The 23,483-nt window shown below is 37.6% G+C and overlaps 1 protein-coding gene across 10 annotated transcripts in view; it reads right to left on the bottom strand.

The window, feature by feature from the left end:
• The window catches only part of BPTF (bromodomain PHD finger transcription factor), a 52,903-nt gene that overhangs the window by 24,975 nt on the left and 4,445 nt on the right, over positions 1-23,483 (bottom strand). For 8 of the 10 annotated variants that reach the window (XM_048324094.1, XM_048324098.1, XM_048324092.1 and 5 more), the window contains exons 2-12: positions 14,877-15,699; positions 8,140-8,363; positions 7,786-7,986; positions 7,105-7,293; positions 4,318-4,482; positions 3,958-4,133; positions 2,733-3,088; positions 2,326-2,457; positions 1,671-1,800; positions 802-937; positions 109-330 (exon numbers count right to left, since the gene is read on the bottom strand). In XM_048324094.1, coding sequence (XP_048180051.1) covers positions 109-330; positions 802-937; positions 1,671-1,800; positions 2,326-2,457; positions 2,733-3,088; positions 3,958-4,133; positions 4,318-4,482; positions 7,105-7,293; positions 7,786-7,986; positions 8,140-8,363; positions 14,877-15,699 — 2,754 coding nt within the window. The remainder of the gene's footprint in view (positions 1-108; positions 331-801; positions 938-1,670; positions 1,801-2,325; positions 2,458-2,732; positions 3,089-3,957; positions 4,134-4,317; positions 4,483-7,104; positions 7,294-7,785; positions 7,987-8,139; positions 8,364-14,876; positions 15,700-23,483) is intronic. The other 2 variants (XM_048324095.1, XM_048324099.1) reach the window with 2 other exon arrangements.

Raw genomic sequence — 23,483 nt, 5'->3', positions numbered from 1 at the left:
CTTGAAAAAATCTGTTACAGTGTTTCAGTAGTTATTTCTGAGGTTCTATGCTTTTACTCATGCAATGGTGTCATGAACAGCAGTTTCAGAATAACAAAAGATTATTACCTGTGTCTTTGGCCTGATCTAAGTTTTCAGAAATTGTGTCAACTTCTACTTTTTCTTCACGCAACTTTTCTTCTTTTACTTGTACTTTCTCCAAGGTTTCTGAGACATCTGCTTTGTCTTTTGCTTGCAGATCCCAAGAATCCTTTGCTCTGTCTTTCTCTGTTTTTATCTTAGTTGGACCTTTTCGTTTATCCAAGTTGCACTTTTCATCTTCACTCTTTGCTATTAACAAATTAAATTATTTCAATTATCCAGAGTATTTTTTGTACTCTGCCACATTTGAATGTATGCCAGTTTACTTCTCAAATCATCTGCACACCATTAGTGAAATTCAGAAAGAAAATTCAGTATCCAGTGGTAACACCATAGATTAAACAGTGCACTATTGAATATATCTATACATCCCCCCAAAATTTAAGATGTTATTTTTTGGTTTTGATTCTCTACATAATTTTTATCTACCTTTAATTTAAATAAGGATATACAAAGATGCACAAGTATTACACACAACATAATTGAAATAATTTAATGTAGCTAAAAAGTATCTGTGATGACTGAACAGGTTACACCGACAAAGATCAGCAGATATCCACAAAAGCTTTGCTGGAACAAAATTATTCCTAAAGGCTCCTTAAGAAATATCACACACAAATTAACTGAAATTAAAAAAATATAAGCAATGCAGACACTTACTTGATAGCAATTTTCTGTAATTTGCATTAGTATTTCCTGGCAGTTTGGGCATAAACCTGTGGACATAGGTTTTACTAATCCAGCTCCAGCCACCATATCCTGTTACTCTATATTCCTCTCCTTTTTGCTTCCAAACCTGTAAATATTTTTAAAATCGTAATATTAATGATGCTAATTGCTGCATCATTAATGTTTACATTTAAAAACCAAAAGATGATTTAAAAAACCTCCAAATTTTTACACACTTTTCCAAGCAAGCTGAAGTATATTTGTGAAATAATGTACTAAAATTGAAGATATATTTGCTGATAATTAAATTGCTCTATCACAGTAACATCTAAAAGCCTCGTTTATTTATGCAATAGTGAGAATCTATTTACCTAAAAGCTGAAAGATTATAGGAGTTTTTGAATCAACCTGTATGCTTGTTACAAGTGTAGAGCAAAGAACTATTCCAACAAAAGTAGTTAGTATCTACCGTAGGACAGTATAAAGAGGTTTCTATAGTAGTTTCCATCATATTAGACAACTTCCAAATGGTAGCTAGGCTGGATTTTTTGGGGAGAGGGAGTGGGTATGGGACAGACATACAGACAAGATTCCAATAACCACCAAAACCTTCCATTAGGAAAGGCTGCATTTGCAGACCATTTATCTCTCACTCCAGGCAGTGTCAATAAGAGCATGACACAGATCAAATTCAGTTCAAACCAGGATTATGTGCTTGAATACATGGCCATGGTTCCTACTCCCATGGCAGGCAGTAACACAAGGACATGAACATTGTAAACTTAAACGAAAACAGAAAAAGAGTCAGAAATCAACAGTTTCTGTATTTTCTTTGTTCTTCCCACAAAAGAAACACTCACCTGGTGTTTGACAGGAAATGTGTATTTCACCCATGTAGCTTGCTGCATTGTTTCTTCTTCTTCTTGTTTTCTCTCTTTTTTTTTTACTTTCTCCTTTTCTTCTCTTTCTATTGCTGTCATTCTGCGTAATCTATTCCGTACAGATTTAAGTGCATTTAAGTACAGAATCGTGCAAGCAAATATAAGAAGTCAACAGCACATAATACTCCTTTGAAGAAGTTTAAATATCTGAAGTTAAGAGGAATGCCCACTATCAGGTTTTAGGTATTACTTGTAACAGGAACATCACTTTCTTTTGCGATTTCAATGAGGCAAACACAGCTGGATGCAACTGTGTCTAACACAGACATCTATTTTCTGCTCCTATGACAAAATGAAAGACAAAACTCAGACTCCACTGAACTGAGAGTGTTGAAATATGCTCTTCTCTTCTCCCAGAGTTTTAGCACTTTTGAAACTGTGGCTCAGAAAAACGCAGGAGCAATGACACTTTTAAATATTGTCATGGTTTTTCAGTGTTTCTGGTTGAGAAAAAACACTTCAAGTGCTGAAGTTTCAATTTAAACGTAATTCTTACAGACTTAAAGGAACTAGCAATTGCAAACCAAAGTAAAATTCTCATAATGCAAAATATTTTAGTATTTATTAATTTTACCTCGTGTGCCCCAAGGATTCTCGCCAGATGGGCAGCATGACAACTGGTTTGATTGCACACTCCAGTATAGCCAGTGCTAGTGCAAATTCTCTGGGTTTGCTGCACATCTGAACAGCCTTAATCCAGTTAGACCTAAATTGGAAAGAAGAAAAAGATATGAAATATTTACACGCACTAATATAGCTTGCCATTTTAAGAAGATTTAATGGTAGGATAAAAACTCCTGTATTAGTACTTTACTCAAATGTACAACCCTTTTAGCCTCCATCTTAAACACACATCATATTTTATTACACTGAATGCTTGGAAATCACAGATTTGAAAAAAACAAAGACCATTGCTTATTAACACTGCTAGCAAAACCACAAGTAAAACACGAGAATATGTATTTCCATTTATTAATTTACCTGTGAGAAGCCCAATTAGGGTGAAGGAAGGACGCTGGGATATTGTTTTCTAGCTGAATAATGGTCAGCCTCAGGGTGGATATGGTCAGAACTTTGGAGCCATGAACAGATCCGTTCCACTTGAACTCTCCAGCTGGAGTCAGGCAGAATTTGTGTGAGAGGTGTCGCCTCTTGTCGTGGTCTTCCCTGTGCTGGTGCTTGTTCAAAGCAAAGGAATTGGTTGCATATTGATTGTGATAAACACGGTACTTCCCCTCCTGCCCCAGTTTGAAATAATTGTTGATATTTCCTTTAGTCACAACATCCTTCTTGGTGTTCACTCGGGAGACTTCGCCTTGAGAGTTGACCACCAGAACCTTATGAAAGAAATATTGGAAATTTAAATGAATCTTTAAAACCATTCCTTCTATTTACTTATGATTTAGGCTTCAAATGTCTATCTATAAAAGAATAAAAATACCCTGCATCAGTTTGTAGAAGCAAGTAACTGTTTATCCAATACAGCAATATATGTACTTCATCAATGGCTGTCTATAGAGCTAGGATATTCCCAGGATCAACTTTAACATTAAAAAATCACCATCCAGGCTCCTCAGACCAAACAGGAGCCTGTTTTGCTGCTCTGATTATGCCTATGGAGGAAGAGAGCCTTGGGAAAAGAGCTTCACTAAACTCAGGTAAGCTGTGAACCCCCTCCTCACAGAATTCAGACAGGTAGCTTAGCAAACAAGTATCCTGGACTCTGAAAACATGGCATGGATAACATCACTAGACTAATTTGTTTGTCAATAAATGCACCAAATGTTAACTTATAAAGAAAAATCAGTTAATAGAAATAAAATTAATATACCAAATAATATCCATACAATTAACTGCAAAAAAGTCCCAACAGTCAAACACTTCCTTCCTGGAAAAATTTGGCTACTTAAAAAGAACAGAACCAAAACAACAAACAACCCAGTCATATAAAACAACTACACCAGTGCATTGGGTCAGTGTCATATCACTCTGTAGAGAGCACCCAAAACAGAAAGAGCAAAGGAGAAGGGGGAAAAAGCTTCCTCTGATATTACAATTTCACCATTTGCTAATTTTTTTTTAAGTACCTCCATTGCCTGCCAATACCCATTTTTTAAACTTTTAAATAAAATTTGGTATTGTTTAAAGAAATTATCATCTTTCCAGAACATTTTTTGCAGTTGAGTTTTCCAAGATGTGCACAAACCTCTCTGGTTTCTTTATATAACTTATTTGCTTCATTTGCTGCAGCAGCAACCTGCTGGCTTTTCATCTGGCTCAGTTTGCTATCGGGATTTCTCAATCTGGTGAGCATCCGTGTCAAGCCTGGCATGCCCTTCCCTGCACCTGGAGAATCACTTCTGTCACCATTGGATTTCTCTCCTGCCCAGGGAAAAAAAAGGCTTTTAAAACAAACTTAAGAATTGGAAGTTTTCTATTGATGTATGGAAGTTACGAAAAAACCAGAAAAGTTTAGTGAAAAGATGCATAAAATGAAAGTTGGAGACATCACTGTCATTATCCTTATCATTATCATTATTATTATCATCATCATTATTATTATTACCTATGTCCTCTGAAGCCTGGGATCCCCTCTCTGCATTTTCAGCATCATCAAGAGTCTTAATGGAGTCATTCTGCCCAGAGTCCAGCTCGCTGCCACTGCTGTTCTCAACATCTGGCTGTGGAGGTGCAGCAAACCTACTGCTGGGGATCATCTGACCAGTTTCTTCTAAAAAAGAACAACTTCAGTTTTAGTTTTTTCTTTTGAATTGGATCAATGCAACCTTTTAAAGTTTTCATCAAAAAAAGGCAGATGAACATGTTTTGCTGGACTGAAGGGAAACAAGTATAAAATATTAATTCCCTTCAGAGCACTGTATCCATGAAAGTATTTTTTGTTTTGTTCCAAGCAGTTTCAACTTCTACATCTCTGAAGAACTGAAATTCATACCTGTATTTAAAATACATTCATATTTTATCCAAGACAGTTTTTTTCTATAGATACACAGAGAACCCTCTACTGAGACTGTTTTGCATTTAAAATTCATAAAATTTGGTCCTCCTGCAGCTTCTGATTTTCTCTCTTTTTATTTTCTTGAGCTTTAGCTGTTCTTCAAAGCACACACCTTTCAGTTCCCCTCGTTTTCCATTGAGTCTTTGATTGTCTCTTCTTCAGCACCTTAATTCTGAGGAATCCCACAGATTTCTGTTCCATTGGCACCACTGTAAGTATCAGCCCACTCAAAATATCAGCCCCTTCCTGATCTGATGGGTCTTAATGTGGCTTCAAATGGGTTCCTGGCCCCCAGCTGTCCTTGTTACAGTGTCTTGACAGCTCTGGACTTTGTGGTCACCTCACCTGTTGTGCTGCCCCAGTAGGAATTTTTGACTAAATATCAGTGAATTGCAGCTACCTTGAAATAAATCCCTCCAGCTTCCCAGTAGGAACAAGCCCTCATCCCTCAAAACAGCAAACCCAGCAATGTCTTCTGAGGTTTGTGCCAAAGACAGTTCAGCTGTTTAAAAACTACAAGATCTGCCTGTTTCCAGAATTCTTCCAAAACATCAGGGATTCTGATGTTGTTAAGAAAAGTGACAGAACAAAATCTGTTTCTTGTGAAATAATCACTTCTAGCAGAAGGATGGATCAGGTAAATATTCTGGAATTCTTAGAGAATCCCTAATCTGAATGCATCGTGATTTTCTGACTTTGCCAAATGGGTGACCACCACTGTTTGATCCATTTCCCTTTTTGCTGTAAGGAAAAATGGACCTGTTTCCATGGCGGCTGTTTGGAGGAGAGTAGAAGCACCCAAACCAGACTCTTAATAAAGATTAATATCCTAATTACATTTAACAGGGATGGTGACAGACATTCTCATCTACCTCTGCATTTTACTCATGTTTTCCCCCTTTTGGCAGTAACTGCGTCACTGATCCTGGTTCAGTATCTCTCCCTCTCTCTGAAAGAAGAGTCTCAAACTGAAATTTCATAGCAAGAACACAAACATCACTGTGAATATAGTGAATTAGACATAAAGAAAAACCCTCTCCACACACTTTCCTACAAAAGAAGAGCTCACTAATTTACAACTCATGTAGAAGCTTTGGAAGGAGAAAAGTACTTGTGAAAGCATAATAAATAATGATATATATATAAGTGAATCTTTGAAATAAAATACAAACTCATAAAAGTGTCTGAAACAAAATTATAGGATATGTATCTTTTCCAATAACCCTCTACATAGTTATTTTAACTTTAAAAGGGAATAAAAAATAGGAGAACTGGCAAAAATATTTGGTCATGTATCTAAAATATATGGTTTTTGTCTCGTACATGAGGATACTTCCTATACTTAAAAAGTGTATTATGAGGCTTGCAGATTATAGATTAATCTTAGCTTTCATTTTGTCCACCTGTTAAGAAAGTTTATTACAAGGCTTGGATGTACTGACTTTCATAAGTTGAAAAGCTGCAGACTGTGACTGCATGGAGAACTATTTCTGTAGGAGAGAAAACATTTACTACCCCTTTTTAAAACATAACCCACCAAGTATGTCCACATCACACATTAGAGTATGTTTTGATTTTTAAGAACTGAGAATAAAATCCTCATCATTTCAATGGTGATCAGCTGTTTAAAACAACATTTGGTTATGTAGTACATCTTGTAACAGAATATAATTCTAAATGTAATATAAAGTAATTCTAAAATAGTATACTTATAGTTTATGTTACATCTAATCAACTCCCACTTACTCCTAAAGCAAGAGTAAGTTTGTCTGGTTTTAAACAGTGTATATTATTACATTTGAGTCACTGACATGGCAGAACAAAACATGTTAAAATACAATAACCCTTGTGCTTATAATTCTGAAATCTGTTTAAAATTTCTAACATGACAATTTTAATCATTTCAGTGCAATGGTTTATACATGTGAATGAAAATGCTTCGTTTGTTAGTAATTTACACAGTAAATGAGAGGTTAAAATAATAAACAAGCCATCAGCAAATTAGAATTTGAAATAAACTTTGAGAAGATGCTAATGATCATTATGGATCACTATGGAAAAATAAAATATACAGAAAATAGAAAATAAAAAGCTTAGCCATAGTCATCTTTGGAAGGCATGGAAATAAATGCTAATGTCATGGTGGACCACAAATTTCAAGCACTAGTTGCAAGAAAATTAACTTTGAAATGTTAATAATGACAATGTAGCAGTAAAGGATGGCACTGCAAGCGAACAGCATGAGTGATATACACTGGGAATGGTTTTAGTGGACATATCAGAGAGAAAAACAGATTCCCCAAATTACAGAGGCATTGGTAACAGTGCCTTCTGTACCTGAGAGTTCCAGAGGGAGCTCTGATGCCACCTTCTTCTCTGCCACGTTGTTGCTATCAAGGGTTTCTGACTGACACCCCACTGCGTCCTTCCGTTCAGAGCAACTATTCTCTCCTGCAGAAGGATTTGTGGTGTTGTCATCAGTGCTTGAGGTCACAGAGTTACTTTTATCCCCAACGACTGTTGCCTCTATAGTAAAACGCACAACAAAACTTTAGGGATGTTCTTTATTATGCCTTAGGATGTCATTTGGCATCATCCATAGAAACAACTTCAGAAGCTTTATTTGATAATGCTGAAAAATAGCGAGCTTTCTCCTTCCTTTTTTTTTTGCTATGAGATAGTATTGTCTCAGAATCAAAGAACAAACCAGTTGCGATGAGGAAAAAGTTGAAAATCATGTAATATGGCTTGCTACAAACATGTTGATCACAACCTGTAAGTGCCTCCTGTACCTCAAGGCAGGGTATCTAGGAGCCAGCTGTATAGAAGTAGGAAAATTGGTGAAATTACTTAACAAGAACAACTCCAACATACAAGCACAAAGGAACTAACAAATACTACCTATTACTAAAGTATCTTGGATAATCATACAGAGAAAGTATCACATTAACACTTACAGAAATGTGGGGTTCACTTCACTTAAATGGAGCTGTTAAAGCACAGTCAGAGTTTCTTTACCTTCTGTTTTCTCTTTTTCCATGTCTTGCTCATTGGGCATTTCCTCAATTTTATCCTGGTCTCCAGATTCTTCCTTGTCTCTCTCAGCATCTGTCTGGTCATTATCTACATCACTTTTGGGCTTTTCTGCTTCCTCATCTCCTGTGTTTTTATCTTCCGCTATTTCTCCTTTTCTTGCTCTGATAATGTCCAAAATTTCATCTACAACATAAAGCATGTTGTCAGCATGAAAAAACAAACCACCTACAGAGCCATGGAGCACAAATAACATGACATAAATCCTGCTTCTGATGATGATAAACTAGATTTGATTCAAAGTGCAGCATCTATTCCCATCACATAAAATATTCCTACCATTTGCTGCAGAAAGGAAAGACTTGTTGTTGCCCCTTGCTTTGTTTGTAAGATCTTCTGTCACATCCATGTGCCGATGAACTTCTTCACGCATCTCGTCCAGGGTTTTGCATAGGTCAGCTTCCCAGTAATCCTTGTCCAGGCATTCAATTAACTCTGCCAGCTGGATCTTTGTGCTGTAGTACCAGATTTTCTTATCCTTCTCACTTTCTGAATCTTCCTCTCTGTAGGAGTATTTAAAAAATATTGATTTTAAAATACCTGGATAAATGACAAAAATTACTATCAGTCTGTTTTCTGCAGAGAATGATTAAATGTCAATACCTGAGTGTGAATAAACAAATCACATCGCTCATATGCACCCAGTCTAATATCAATATTCAATTATCAATATTCGTTTCTTGTTTCCTTCCCTTTCTTCACCCCCTCAGTTCTCACAACTACCTCAGGAAAGCTTTGAAGTCTCCTTAAAACTGGTTTGTCCAATCTGACAACAAGGTTTATTCTCATTATATTTATTATTACTGTAACCAGTAATTTACTACTAACCCTGAAATAATTTGAAAGTCCAGAATCCATAATGGTAGTTTCTGACAGCGTATTCAGGGAAGAGCACAGTTAGGGAATTCGAAGTATAGAACATCACATTCATAAAATATTTTATATTGGCATCCTACAGCATCCACCTCTGAGAGCACCAGTAAGGGATGAGTCATAACACAACCCATTTGAAAAGATATGGGGATTTCCACATTTTTTCTACAGTACTCCATGACCCCATGAGCCCAGAATTACTGGTGCCAACATCACCTCAGCAGGGCCACGGACCCAAGGGAGCTCCATAAATACCTCAGGTAACAGGCTCTCCTGGAGGCTGCAGAGCACAGGGAGGATGCTCCAAGTGGTTCTGCAGCTGCTGGATTTCAGCTTGGCTTGTTCCATCCTGTTGAGCAGCAGCAGCCAGATCCAGGCTGGCATGAACCCAAGCACTATTTGCACAGCACATCCCAGTGCTCCCCACACCTTGTGGGTGACACTGATTGACCAGTCTGGCCTTCACCTGGGCAAAGGAACTAAACTACTGCTGCACTTGCACCCTGTTACAGCACTGCAGGCCTGTGGCTACTGAGGATCCTAATCCAGAGCGCTGACAGCAATGGGAAGCTGACTAAGTCTCAAAGATCTGCCCTTGTAGGGTTTGTTGCAGGTTCCTCTCTACTGGTTGCCTTCCCATGGCTTATACATTAAAAATGGCACAAACTGGCCTCAGGGATTCAAAAAGACAAACAACCTTAAGGCAACTTGATCGCTGTTGGTCTACTGCCTCCTACACTGTGTTTGTGAAACAATTAATATTTGCAACTCAAACAGAACACTACTGAAATAAGGTGGTTATGAAGTTAATAATGGCAATATTACTCAAAATTCAACTACTAACTTGTCAAAACCATTATTACAAAACTGGCTTTTGGTTTTGATGATAAAACCTGGTGTATTGCAAAGAAACTTGCATCTCTCTCATAAAGGGCTTTACTCATGAAAAGCAACTAATTCTGCTTTACCCATTTGTTCCTCTAAACTGCCAACATTCCATTAGTTTTACCCACACCAACCTGTTAAGTTTGACAAGTTTTCTCAGAAAACAGTTCATTTCAGCAAGACTGTCACATACAACACACCAAAATATTACAGCTGAACACTGACAATCATTTGACTCTATGGAATATTCTAGGCCTGTAAACTCCCATGTTGAAAAAAAATTACTGTTTAAACTATGTTTCCTCTAAACCACGAGTTATTTACTAACAACAATAGGAACAACAGCACTTTCATTACCAGTGGTGAACTAAAGCCACAGAAGAGGAAGATAGAGGCAAACACCCAAAAACCAAGATGGAAAGGGAGATGAGAATGCAAGAATAGGGCTTTACACAGTGAGAGGAAATAAAAGGATGAAACAAAATGCTTAACTAAAAAGGACAGGGAATGGGTGCCTTCTGAGCTTTCCCTGGCAAGTTTCCAAGGGAAGTGGCAAGTGCAAGACCCTGGCAAAGCAGCAGTTGTAAGGCCGCTCTGCTCCTGACAAACGTTAACTGCAGAATATGAATGCTGTTTTTATTTTATTTCTTAACTGACCAAAAAGGGAACTTGAACCTTTCATTTTGAACCCCTCTAGTGTAGCTGTTACAGGATTATTTGCTAGAGAGATAATGCCATTTATACATCCTCTTACATGACCTAGATATGAACGCTTTATATAGAATCAGAGAGTCACTTTGGATGGAAAAGACCTTTGAGATCAAGTCCAATATATTCTTATCTCTCCATGAGGGAAGGCCATGCCTGCATCCATCTGCCAGACAAGCAGCCTGTACACATTGCTTCAATTTTGATGGTGATCAACCAAATGTTTTCTTATTTTCATGTTTCTCCCCCCATTCAGCAAATCTGAGATTGCTCTAGCTGCACTAATGGAGCCAGGGTATGTGTGTCACCTGAACATCCCAAGCAGCATCTGGCTTTCCCCTTCCCATCAGCCCTTTCTATTCTAGGTTTGCAAGGTTTCATTGGACTGAAAAGCAATTAACTGCTGTTTTCAATTTCCCTGGATAACTCAAGAAAAAGCCTTCTGCACCAGTAAAGGTTTGCTGTATTGCAGGCCAGTAAACCCTGAGGCTCAGTGCACAGAGCTGAGAGAGACATCATACTACTGAGAGTATTCTGCAGAAAGCACCTGGAGCTAATCCTTCCATGCGTGATTGGAGTCCTGCCCACTAAAGAACTGCTCAGATAATGTTCTGGATACAGACAATGAGGTTATCCAAGAGTATTTTAATACCCTTCTACTTCATTTATACCAGGGTTTGAGCATAGAGTTTGTTTTGAACTGAAGGCTATCACAACGTCAGCAAGAGAATTTCAGGAATTAAGAGTTTTCTATTGGAAAAGCACAGGCAGAAAATCAAATGGCACAAACTGGTTGGTCTGTGTGCTTACACCAAACTCATCTCCACCCAAACTTCTTTCCAAGATTCAGATTGTGCCAGGGGAAGACTTGGAGCACACAGCAGAAATCAATCCATGCACTCTATTTTGGCCAACTTAGGTAAGACCTACATGAACAATTATATGATTCCAGCTAACTTTCCCTTAATGTCTTTTTGTGTTTACTAAAGGGACACGACTTTTACCCTCTGAAGAAATCAGAGGGGCTGTCATAAAAAGATGGAAAGATGAAAAGCTGCACAAGGACCAGTTCCCAATGTTTTTTCAGACGAGCCAGACAGATTTGCCAGCTTGGTGCTGGACAGGTCTGCTGAGTCTCCAGAGGACTCAGCTGAGTCACAGACAATGTGTGAGGCCAAGGAGGGGAAAAAGAATCACATGACTATTTCCTACCTCTTTCAGCCTCCCTGGCTGCCAGGAACTATTCACTGGCAGGCTGCAGAGACAAGTTCAAAGACTGATAAAAGCAACATAGAAGATGCTACAAACTCTCAAGTAAGGTGATAACAAAATATTTAGTACTAGTAGTAGCAGATATTTCCTGCATTACATGATGATACAGTTGGAAACTGAAGAATTCAGGAAATTGTTTAAAGCAATCTATTCAAATGAAGACCCAAACCCTTGTTAATTAATTGTAGAAAATAGAGGAGGACCCCCCCAAGAACATAAACAGCATTACAAATCTTACAGAAGAAAAGCTGCTTTTGACTGTCGAGGAAGATCCATACAACTCAGGAATAACAATGTGTGTCCTATTTCTGCTATCAAAATGAAAGCCAAACAGTGTTTCATTATATTCTTTCACAGATAGTTGATAAATCCAAAGCATCGCAGTATTTCTATAAAGATAAACTTGTTAAAACACTGCAGCAGCTTACTAGGACAATGCAAGTCAAAGTCCCAAATTTCCTGAGTTATTAACTTGCAGAAATGATCTTCACAAGTGAAACAAATGCAATTGACCCAGAGGCATCATCCTTAATTTGTAAACAGCTTGAAACAAAAACCTTGGGAATTAATTTGTTCTTGGCCTGTTTTTTGTTTTAATCTTGTTGATATTTGTTCATGAGGAGACCCCTTCAGTGTCCACGTTTCCATCTTTGTAAAACAGAAGAGGTGGAAAGAGAAACAAACCCACAATGATGGGCTTAAACAAGGCAAATGATGGAAATAAAAGTATCAGGGAACAAGTCTACGAAATCCTTTAAAAGGTAGGAAAACCAGCAGCAGGTTGAATTTATGACATTTAAAGGGGGAGAGGGGAGAAGAAGTAAAAAGCCCTAAAAACCCTTTTGAGAAACAAAACCACTAAGAATTTAGGATTTCAGGTCTGTAATCCTCCTGGGCAGGATTTCAAATCAGTATTTGTGCAGATTATTTTTAGATCTACTAGTTTCCTCTGATACATTTGATCACATGGCATTGGGGAATACACTTCATTCATTTTAATAAAGTTGATATGATAATATAATTTCATGAATCTCAGGTTTTAGCATTTGGCAGTTATCCTTCAAGTTACCCTTCAGTTATCCAAGACACCAGCTGTGGTTTGATCTTGTTCAGTGTGTAGATATACAGACATATATATATATAGAGAGAGAGAGATAAATATACATATTGGGTTTGCAATACAGCATGCTTACTGAATTTAAAAACTGGAAGTACAGAGTTTAATGTCTATGTGAGTTATTACAGTTGCATTTCCCTGGAATTAAGTTGTGTAGTACTTGTGCCCCCTTATGAAATAATTTGCCCACATAACACCTCAAAGGAATGCAAAATATTGGGTTTTTAAAAACTCAATACATTTAACTTTTGAAGATATCTCTTCTAGTGCAGCTAAAATTATTACCAATGTGCTAGAAAGAACACATGTGCAGATGTCAAAGGATCATGAAGCACCTGCATGATTCATTTTAGTTTGAAATATGTTGAAGTATTGCCTGTATCAAAACCTTCTGAACATCAGATACTCCAGTGGGAAAAAACATTGTTTCACAGACCAAATTTGGTTAAAAATAATTACCTATCTGCCCACATACAGGGAGGAAACAAAGTCTGCCTATTTATCTCAAAATCAGCTCCTGAGCGATCTGGATTTTTTTACATTAATTCCCAGATCTCTGCCAGTACAGGAGAGCACTGAAGACAAACCCATCTTTAGAACAGCCTTTTTCTCAAGAGTTCGAGTGGAAATATACAAAAACCATGCAGAGGAAAGCATAAGTTATTAAAGCATAAGTAACTAGAGCAAAAAGAATCCCAGTTACATGTCCTTCACAATCAGGCTTTTTGTGAAAATCCAAATTTCAACACATTTTCTGAAAACAAAAGGTAGGAAATTCTGCATGAGGCAATGGACGAATTTGAATATCCACAGCTTCAGGTGCCCATCACATCTGGTGAACCACCTGAATGATCCACCCCTTACTGTGGAGCATGTGGCTGAGTATAAACACGGAGCGTATATATAGCAAAAAAAGAGGAGAGTATAAAAGATTCCCTGCATTCTTCGAAAGGTTTCTTGACACCACTGTGACATTTATAACCCAGAGAAACTAAAAAAGATCAAACATGGACTCTTTTTTTACAAATATGAAAGAAGAACAGAGGAAACAGAGCAGAGATAATTAATACTTAAACCATCAGCTGACAATACCCCAGAGAAACAGCCCCACATTTTAAAGGAATACCATGAGTCCTTAGAAGTGTCTTCTTTGCAAGATGTAACATCATCATCAGACCTCACAGTCCCTTTTAAACACACTAGCTACTATCTTAACATTTCACTATAACCTGCTTTGTATGAAATTCTGTGAGGTACCGAGCTGTGGTTTATTTTCTCCGTAACACTGAATGGAAAACTGTTTACAGAGCTCTGGTAAAATCTCTATTTCTCCTAATTTAACAATAGCACTGATTTCACTTAAATATTATTTCTCCTCCATTATGAGAACAATTAGATAAGAACCGTCTTTTATGAGAAAAACCAGTGTTTAGCTATCTTCCTGTGAAAAACGTAGGAAGTGTTTTTATAATTTCAGATTCAACTTTTCAGGTAAAATCCAGGGCGCAATGCCCTCACTAGCAAGGGTTTGATTACTATTAGTATTTTGAGGTAAATTTGTATCTTGAGACTAACCAGTAACAGGAAATTGTGTGAAGCACACACAGTACCTCCCTCAGAGACAGGCATGTCTTCTTGACTTTCTCTGCACAACAGAAATGTTCAACACAACATTTTCTGCATTTCTAGTAACAGTGAATTCCTTTGAGCATCTCTGAAAGTTTCAGCTTCAAAGGCAGAGCATCAAACTGGTACCAGAACCTGGCAGCCAAACACTGCTTAAGCAGGTGACAGACCACAAGTAGTGTCTGTCCTACACACCATGTGATCATAGAAAGAATCAAAGTTCTCTTCAGTAACTTTTACAAGAAACTGGGGAGTTCTCATTAAAATTCCCTTTCTTTTCCTCACATTCATGTGTTTTAGCACATTAATATTAAGCCTGAGGCCCTTTTAAAATTTCCTTTTAATGTATAGATTATGAGAATATTAATTTTGGATAAATGTGGATTATTTCCATGTTCTTTAGTAATCTCCTTACAAAACAGCAAGCAACGGCCTTATCTAAAGAAAGAACAATTTTAAGATGGCAACAGCAATTTACATGATGTATTAAAAACACAATATTATTGTTCAGAAATTATGCAATTAGTTGACTTACATGATGATTCTCCTGTTCAGGAACCAGTATTTCCGCCTATGCCTGTCATATCCAATAGGTTCGTGTCGGATGTATGGTTTGTTTTTTTGGATTTCAGCCACACAGTCAGTCACTCCAGGCACCTTATGTGCCACGCAGACCTCGCACTGCCACTCGTCTTCTGGCACCTCCTCCAGAGGGGGTTTCACGCACTCCAAGTGGTACACGGCTGAGCAAGTCTCACAGCAAAGCAAATCCCCAAGTTTGTGACAAACCCTACAATGATCATCATACTGAATAACACCTTCTGACATTAACTCCTCACGTGCAATGTTTGTGGTAAGAAACTGATCCACTAAGAACTGCAGAACTTTGATTTTACTCTCTACTGGTCCATAAGGATAGTCCTCTGTCTCTTGGTAAGGAAGAACATGATGGTATTCCTTGTCACTCTCACAATATACCCGCAGAACCTCTGGCCACGTCATTCCATCTATGAAATACAAAGTGGAATTAACGCTATCTTTGAGGTCAGCAGGTCCAAAGGTAGTATTTGAAGTGTCTTCTTCACGTAAAACTGCTTTTAACAGCACTATATGCATCTCTGCCATAAGTGTGCACTGCTCTTGACTTACCAGAGCAGCACAGAAGTCCTCAAAACGAAAAGGAGAGAGGCGCAAAACAGTGCCAAAGTTCCTTAGTACCTCATAGATGGCAATAACATTCATTATATGCTCACTAGGCACCATTAAGTCCTCTGAGGATTTAGGAAACTCCAAGGGTGGGATATCTTTTTCTTCCAATATTGGAGAACGAGGACGATGTGCTCTTTGTCTTCTCCTACCTGGAATAAAAAACAACAGTAAGAATTTTGCTGTTCACAGGCCAATGTGTTTAAACATCTATCATCAGTCACTGCGCTAACATTCTGAACTAATGCAAATTAAGGCTTCACAAGCTTCACAGTTACATGAATGTGTTAACTCACCTACTTTATATATATACTTTAACTAATAGTATGAAAACAAAACACAAGATACCTGAAGTTTTGCTTCAGACACATACAGGAATTGCATTTCCCATACAATATACATCTACTGAATCTTTAAAATGAAATCTAGAAATGTAATTGTTTAAACGACTTAAAAAGAAAGACATTTCCCGCAGCCAAAATATTAATTTTTTCTCAATTTTATTCAGCATGACTAGTTTAAACTCCAAACATAAAGCTCCAAACAGATATTTTGTATTAAATTATTGCAAGTTATTCTCCTATCCAGCAACAGCATCCAGGAAATCTCATTTCAGGCAGATGTCTTAGAACATCAATTTCAATCAAATTAAAATACAAAAGAGAACCTGAAGTGCATTGCCCACTGCTTTCTAACTAGAATATTTCTCCTGGCTACCTACAAACCAAAACCAGAAGGTAAATGTGATGTTTTATGAAAATATTTCAAAAATTCTCAGTTTTTCAAAACAAACAAACAAAAAAACCACCCCAACCCACCCTCATGCTTCAATAAAACAGGAACCATATCCACAGAATGAGGAAGCAAAATTATTCAAGGACAAGCTTACCAAAAAAAGCTAATCTAAAGAGCTGTTTTATTACCTAAAAGAAAAGACACTGAGCATAATCAATTCAGTCTCAGATGCTAATTCAGATAGGATGCTACACTTTCTTCCCTTTAATTCCACTATCCTTGATGCCAAGCAGAAGGAAAAATAAAAGAGGAAAATTTTTGTGACACTACCCGACAGATGAAATATTTTAATCTTCTATCAAAATAACCAGCTACAAGCAACTATTTCTCAGCTATCAGTTAAAGGTTTTAGATGCATTCATTAAACTTATTTCCCTTTATAGAAAAAAAACAAGTTGAGAAAATCTCATAAACCATCATCTAAGTTTAATCTAAGAACTGAGATGAAAGCTGGTTTTAGGTCCTCTTACTAAGCATACTAAGATTCTGGTCAACAATTAAACTTCAAAATTATCCATTGTCCATAGGGAAGTGTCAGCAGGATGCATTTCATTCACAGAGATAATCCAAAGGAAAACTGCAGTTGTCCATAGCACACACACACTTCATTAAAATGTGACATGTATTAAACTTCGTGTGTTCTGAGACTGAAGAGTGACACAACCAGTAGTCTGGAATTTTAAGATTCACAGTCATAACTTCTTGACCAAATTCTGCAAATAACAGACCTCTCCAAAAATAGGTTCAAGGAAATTGAGAGATAAAGTGAACTTTATCTCAGCTTGGATGTTACCGTTAAGAGGAAATGGTTCTCTGTAGCACTTTTCAACCCACCCTACTCCCTTCGATACTCCCAGAAATACAGAAAATAAATCTAATATGGGAGAAGATCTGCTAAGGCAGAGCCTGCTGAACCTGAAACACCATCATTAAAACTTTAAAGCATTGAAAAGGGGGAAAAAAATAGTTACCAGAAAGAAAAGCTACTCTAAGAAACATTCTGATGCACAACAAATGATTCCAGAGAAATAAATCAACCCTTAGGCTGGTATGGCAAGAGGGCACCAGATACAGCTCTCCCTTTCCAACGTTAAAGAATGAAATCTTATGCAACAAATTACACACCCAAACAATACAGAAGATGAACTGCAAGATGTTTCCATTACAGAAGTAGTAGGTCAACATCATCTGTGGATAAAAATAACTTTCCAAGTTTAGCGAAGTTTGAGTTCTGACTGTGGAAAATGAAAGAATGTTTCTATGACTCTCTTCCAACATGCCTCTGCACAAATCAGTGGAAAATGTTTAATCATGGCAAACACACAAAGACAAAGGAGTTTCACAGCCACGCACAAAGCAAGTGTTCTCTAGATTAAACTCAACTTTTCTATCACCATGATCCAAAATCATATATGCATAAGGCACAGCTGGTTTAATTAAAAGACCCCAAAGCAAAAAAAAGACACATTCCCACAATAAACTACTTCAGGGTCCTGAAGCTTCCTTCAACATTGCAGTCCTAGTTGGCCATGCAAGACAACACCACCACCTCCACCGAACAGATATTCTGAAATCAGTGATGGCCCTCACAGAGTCCAAATATCACAAAAAACAGCAAAGCTATCAACCAGGATTCTTTCCAGTGTTTGCAACTGTAGCAGAAAAAACGTGTCTGTCATGCAGTAAAGCCGTAAAACAGCCCTTCAAGAAAGGGAGCAGCAAGGGTGTTAACCCTGCTTTACCTGAATTAATCAGAAGTGACAAATCCCCCCAGGAATTTTAGACAAAGATAAACCAGAGTGAAGGAATACTGCTGACACAAATGGACTCCCAATATACCAATTTTGCTGATGTCTCCTTCACATGAGATAACCATGGTATGGAATCACAGAATTATTAAGGTTGGGAAATACCTTCAAGATCAAGCCCAACCATCAGCCCAGCCTCACCACCATGTCCTCAAGTGCCATATCCACACATTTTTGAACACCTCCAGGGGTGATGACTTACACCAGTTTCCTGAGCAGCCTGGTTCAGTGCTTTACAACCCTTTCAGCGAAACAAAGTTTCCTAATATATAATCCAAACCTCTCCTGGTGCAAGGAGGCCATTCGCATATTTGCTACGTGAAATTAATAGGGGAATAAAAAAAGAACCTTAAAACAAGGCATTCCTAATTTGTTCTGAAGAAGTTAGTCTCTAACACTTCCTCTTACAAAGGAAGCACATTGGTACAATTAGAGATCTAGAAGAAATGTGTTATTGGGATACAAATATGTCACAATAGCATAATAAAGAACTGTACTTTGGTGCAAGCACAACGCAACCCTACGGCTGCATTAGTCACTTAAATCAATTTATGTATTTTCATGTTTTCTTTGGTATAAAGAACAGAAATTTCAAAAGCAATAGTAAAACAGACAACAGGAAAAGAACACCGCATTATAAAATGGGTGCTTCATTTGTGTTAGGCCACACAGTTGCAGCACATTATGATACTGCGCACCTCAACACTCCCCATCCACACTGGAAACCACACACCACAGCTCAAGAGCTCAAATAATTTCTTTTCGGACACTGAACTGCTCTGAACAATTCTAGACTAAATATAAACTGGTTTCCAGAGCTAAAAAAGGCAAGTATTCAAAGATGCAGAATATTTAGAAAGAAACTATTTTTCTTGAATGACTTGATGGCACAGTATTTCAAATCTTTTTATGCTGGCTTTTTTTCTTTCCAATTTCACTTTCAATTTGTTATTAATATTCTCTGTACTGGGGTTGAAGAGAATCAGAAGTTGAGAAGAGAATCACAAAGTGTGATTTGGGAATTCAGAAATTCCAAGCAATTTGTGCTTAAATGTATTACTGACCAATACATCAACTGTGATCTCAAGAAACACTCAGACACCTTTTACAAAAACCTCAAAAGCCCAAACCAACAAACCCAAGCAGTCTAATAATCTCCAGTGAAAAGGATGGACACTCTCTGCCAAGGTGCTCATAAATCTTGAAGCATTGTAAGTGGCTGCTGAACTGAAATTAAAAGTGCAGGTCAGTGGAATATGATATAATGATGTCAAAGTGCTACATGTCTTTTTTGAGCTGAAATGTTGGTATTTTACTGGTTGGGTGGACAACCTTTCTTCACTGCTGATTTTTCAGTGCGCTGACAACCCACAGAGCTCACCCTGCTTCAGAGCAGTTCCACCTCCTGTGTGAAGGTTTCTGAAGATCACAGTCCATTTTTACCCAACTACGCCTCATAAACACAAAATCCCTCAAACGTTGAAAAATGTCTTCCTACCATAAACATAACCAATTTTTCAAGCTCTTCACTTTCAAAGACAATCTTCTTTTTCATGAGGCAAGTGGACCAATATTTAAATTTGACATTCACTGGCAGACACAAAAAACCCACAGCCCAACAAAGAACTCTGGCCACTTCAAACACTTTATTTTGGTTTAAATTATTTTAGAGATACTAGGATTTGACAACTTTTTTTTTTTTTTTTTTAAATTTGTTGTCATTTGTCAAGTATTTGGGCCCCGACAGGGAATTTTTGTTTTAAATAGAAATTGCAGTATGTACTATTTTGTTTAACCCCAAATCCATGAAGAGGATTGCAGAGCAGGTGCACTGGCAGCTTCCCTCTCCTTTAAGTACCACCACTTGACTGACCACACTTTAAACTGAAGCTTCATGTAACTACTCTCAATTCAAGAAATCTACTCTCAATTTACCCACACTGAAGTTTCCCAAAACGTACTCAAGTTTTATTACATGCAAATTGGATACTTCTGAGATAGTTTCTGCATATTAACTAAGTCTGAATCAAATTTTACCTCTACATTTGAGGCAATACAAAGGCAGAAAATGTCCACTTCTACACCACTCAAATTCCACAGCTCTATTTGGAGGAAAAAAATAGATTTGCCAACAGCCTCCTGCTGCCACAGCTGGACTACTGACAGGATCCGGATCCCCTCGAGTGTCTCAGCACTACATTTCTATCTAGCACAAAATTCTTTTAAATGGCAAATCCTTCACTGGTCATCTCCCCAAGTGCTGAAGCAGTCTGCAGTGGTTACCCGTCCCTAGTTGAAGAGCTGCCTGTAATTAAGATTAAAGGGTAAACAATTCTATTCCCACGGCACATTTAATTATAGATACTGATAATTATAGTCTACACTTAGGATAATCTACTAAAATAATTTATATTACAAATATTTAAGCCAACACACTAATGATATTTGAAATAAAACGAAGTTACTCAAGTAACTGTCTGAACGCCCAAAACCAGAATTTACTTAAAAACCCCAAATCACTGCTTTATTTTTTTTCACTTCCATCAATTCAACCTTTCAGAATTTAGAAATGAAACAGAATTTAAAAGGACCAAACCCCTTGCCTCTCTTTTCATTCACAGACTGAAAGAAGAAAAGGGAAAGTCATATCTACTCTTTACCTCAGGAGAATACAGAATTTAAAACTACTTTAACCATCTTTAACACATCTGCTGGTTTATGTAAACAGAGTACCTGAATTAACTATAGACATCACTGTCCAGAATACAAAAAGATTGTATCACAACTAAATCACTTTCAGGCTCCTCAGCTTTAGTTGTATTCAATCACCATACACATGTAGGCTAACAAAAATCACCAAAATCCAGTTTTGCCTTGTCTCACTGACGTTACACATCCCTCCCCTCCAGAAAACACAGGCTTTCAATCCAACATATTTCAAATATTGGACTGGTGGATGGAAGTCCTTCAGACCACTGTCTTGTTTAAACAGGGACAGAGTGGTGGCTGCATTAATCTGACCTGAAAAATAAACACTGGTTCCAGCCTCTCTTGATTTGAAAGTTCACAGCTGGTCTCATTTCTCTTCTCTAAGAACTTTCCCTTCCTCATAATTTCTCAGCACTTGGGCTCTCCAGCTCAGAGTTCCTGATGACAGCTGCCATGGAGAAGATAAACTTGGTAGAAGCATTGGGGAGAGAAAAGATACCTAGGAGTTTCAGATACTTCAGCAACCTGTCACAGGAGGGGGGAAAATACAGAACAAACCCCCACCCCTCCAGTCACACTCCACTAATTGACCCCAGAAAAGACTTTCAATTTTCCCAAAAAAAGATTTAAATTTTGGCTTCAAGTTCCATGAGCCAAGTCAAACCACACTACACTTACACGAAAGTTCATCTTTAGTAAAGTAGAACTGGGCTGGTTTTGTTTTCCAGATCGTGAGTCACTGCAAAAACTTTTCAACATAAAGACCAGCTGGCAGTTATATATGATGTTCTGGAAGCATGAGCACTCCTTAGAGAAGACGCCCTCTCCGACATTTTCCTTCCTCCTGGAAACTTTGCCTTTTGACTGCCCTCAAACTCCCTGAGACCCTCCTATTTTGGTTTGGTTTTAATAAACACACACTTGCTGTCCCATATTATTGCTTTGTACCAGGAACGTTTCAAATGGGACTGCATAGCAACACAGAAGTTTTTGTTAGATATCACTGAGAAAACTGGAAACAGTTGATGATAATGTGTAAGAGAACCTTTTTTGTATTTTTTTCTTTCCTTTCACAGCAGAATGCAGAAACTGGATAGAGCTGCATGTTTGCCACAGCAATATCCAAACTGGTTCTTTAATTAAAAGTCAACCTCTTGGGAGAACATTGGCTCAGCTTCCACCAAAGAAAAAAAAGCAGCAAAATGGATGAGTTTAACATAAAATAAGAATATATTATGAAAAGCAGTGCCCAAATAGAAAAATCTAAATCTTTTTCTTGGGATGGGCTGAAATTAAAGGCTTTGACTTTTACAAAACACTTTTTTCCCTTTTAAAAATGACAACATGATAATCATGTTTCTAATAATCACAAGTCAAACAGTCTCTCCAGAAAAACTTTCTGAAAGAATAAGATGCATTTGTAACTACTTGTAGATGCAGATCCAATTTGAATATTGCTCTGCAGTAATCACACTTAACCCAAATTTATTTATTTTGTCTGGAGAACAGAATAAATAAGATTAAACATAAAAAACTAAGCCAACATTAAAAAGGAGGCATTCCAATCACCACAAAAGCTTTGGAAGTTGAAACACAAATGAAAAAATAACTGGTTATTAGGCTAGATCCTGAGTGCACTCACATCACACAAATTCTCACACGTGTTCCTAAGTAAAGTTCGACTCCTACCTTGCCTTGTACAAAAGTATGTCCTTATGTTCTTTTAAAACAGTAAAACTTTTGCCTGCTTCTTTTTTCAGTTTGCACACCTGTCAGCAGTACACTTTTAAACCAAACTAGGGTTCTCGACTGATTTGACATGAAGAATTTAATTTCTCAACATTATGGCCATCAGCACTCCCTCAGGAGCCAGGAATACAAAGCCTCCTATATTCTATAGCATCATTTTAACATTCGGATAACTAATGCAAGACAAGAAGCAGATGAGATCACTCCGAGAAGGACTTGGAGGCACAACCCTTTTGTGCCTAGAACCCAGGCAAAGAAAAAAATCCAACCAAAACCACAGAACTAACAGAATGATTCTCAGAAAGAGTTAAACAATTTCTCGGGACACACTCAGGATAAGCTGTAATTTCAGAAGTTAGTGAGCGCTGAGAGCCAGCCCCAACCTACTAAAATCCACGTTTATTCACCTTACACCTGTTCCATGCAACACAATGAGCACTTACAGAATTTTACTGCAGATCTACAAAAAAAGTTTGCACAATAAAGTCATCTGCAGCACATGAAATTACTCTTTGACAACACACATACTTGTATACAGGTGAGATATTTGCTGCTTAGAGCTTCTGAGATGACTGAAGTGACAAAGCTCTCTTCAGATAAGCTGCCAATTTACAAGTCAGTACAGCAGGATCAGCCCAAATTTAGTCCTCTGGCCTTCTACACAATTTCTTTGTTAAAACTCTTCTTCTACATTTTTCATGACTGGCATGATGAACTACTGATCGTTCCCTCTAGAGCACAAATCAAAGTGCAGATCACTAAATGGTAAACTAAGAGCATGCCAGGTTTAATTTAGAGAAGAGGGTACCCCAGGTAAGATGTTTGGGAGGCTGGTAAATCTTCTCACATGGCAGACAAAAGAGGCTGCATATCTT

The sequence above is a fragment of the Corvus hawaiiensis genome, chromosome 19, assembly GCF_020740725.1.
Source record: "Corvus hawaiiensis isolate bCorHaw1 chromosome 19, bCorHaw1.pri.cur, whole genome shotgun sequence".
NCBI classification, from domain to species: domain Eukaryota; kingdom Metazoa; phylum Chordata; class Aves; order Passeriformes; family Corvidae; genus Corvus; species Corvus hawaiiensis.
Note: the sequence above shows the minus strand (reverse complement) of the source record. Positions and strands in the feature narration are given on the sequence as shown.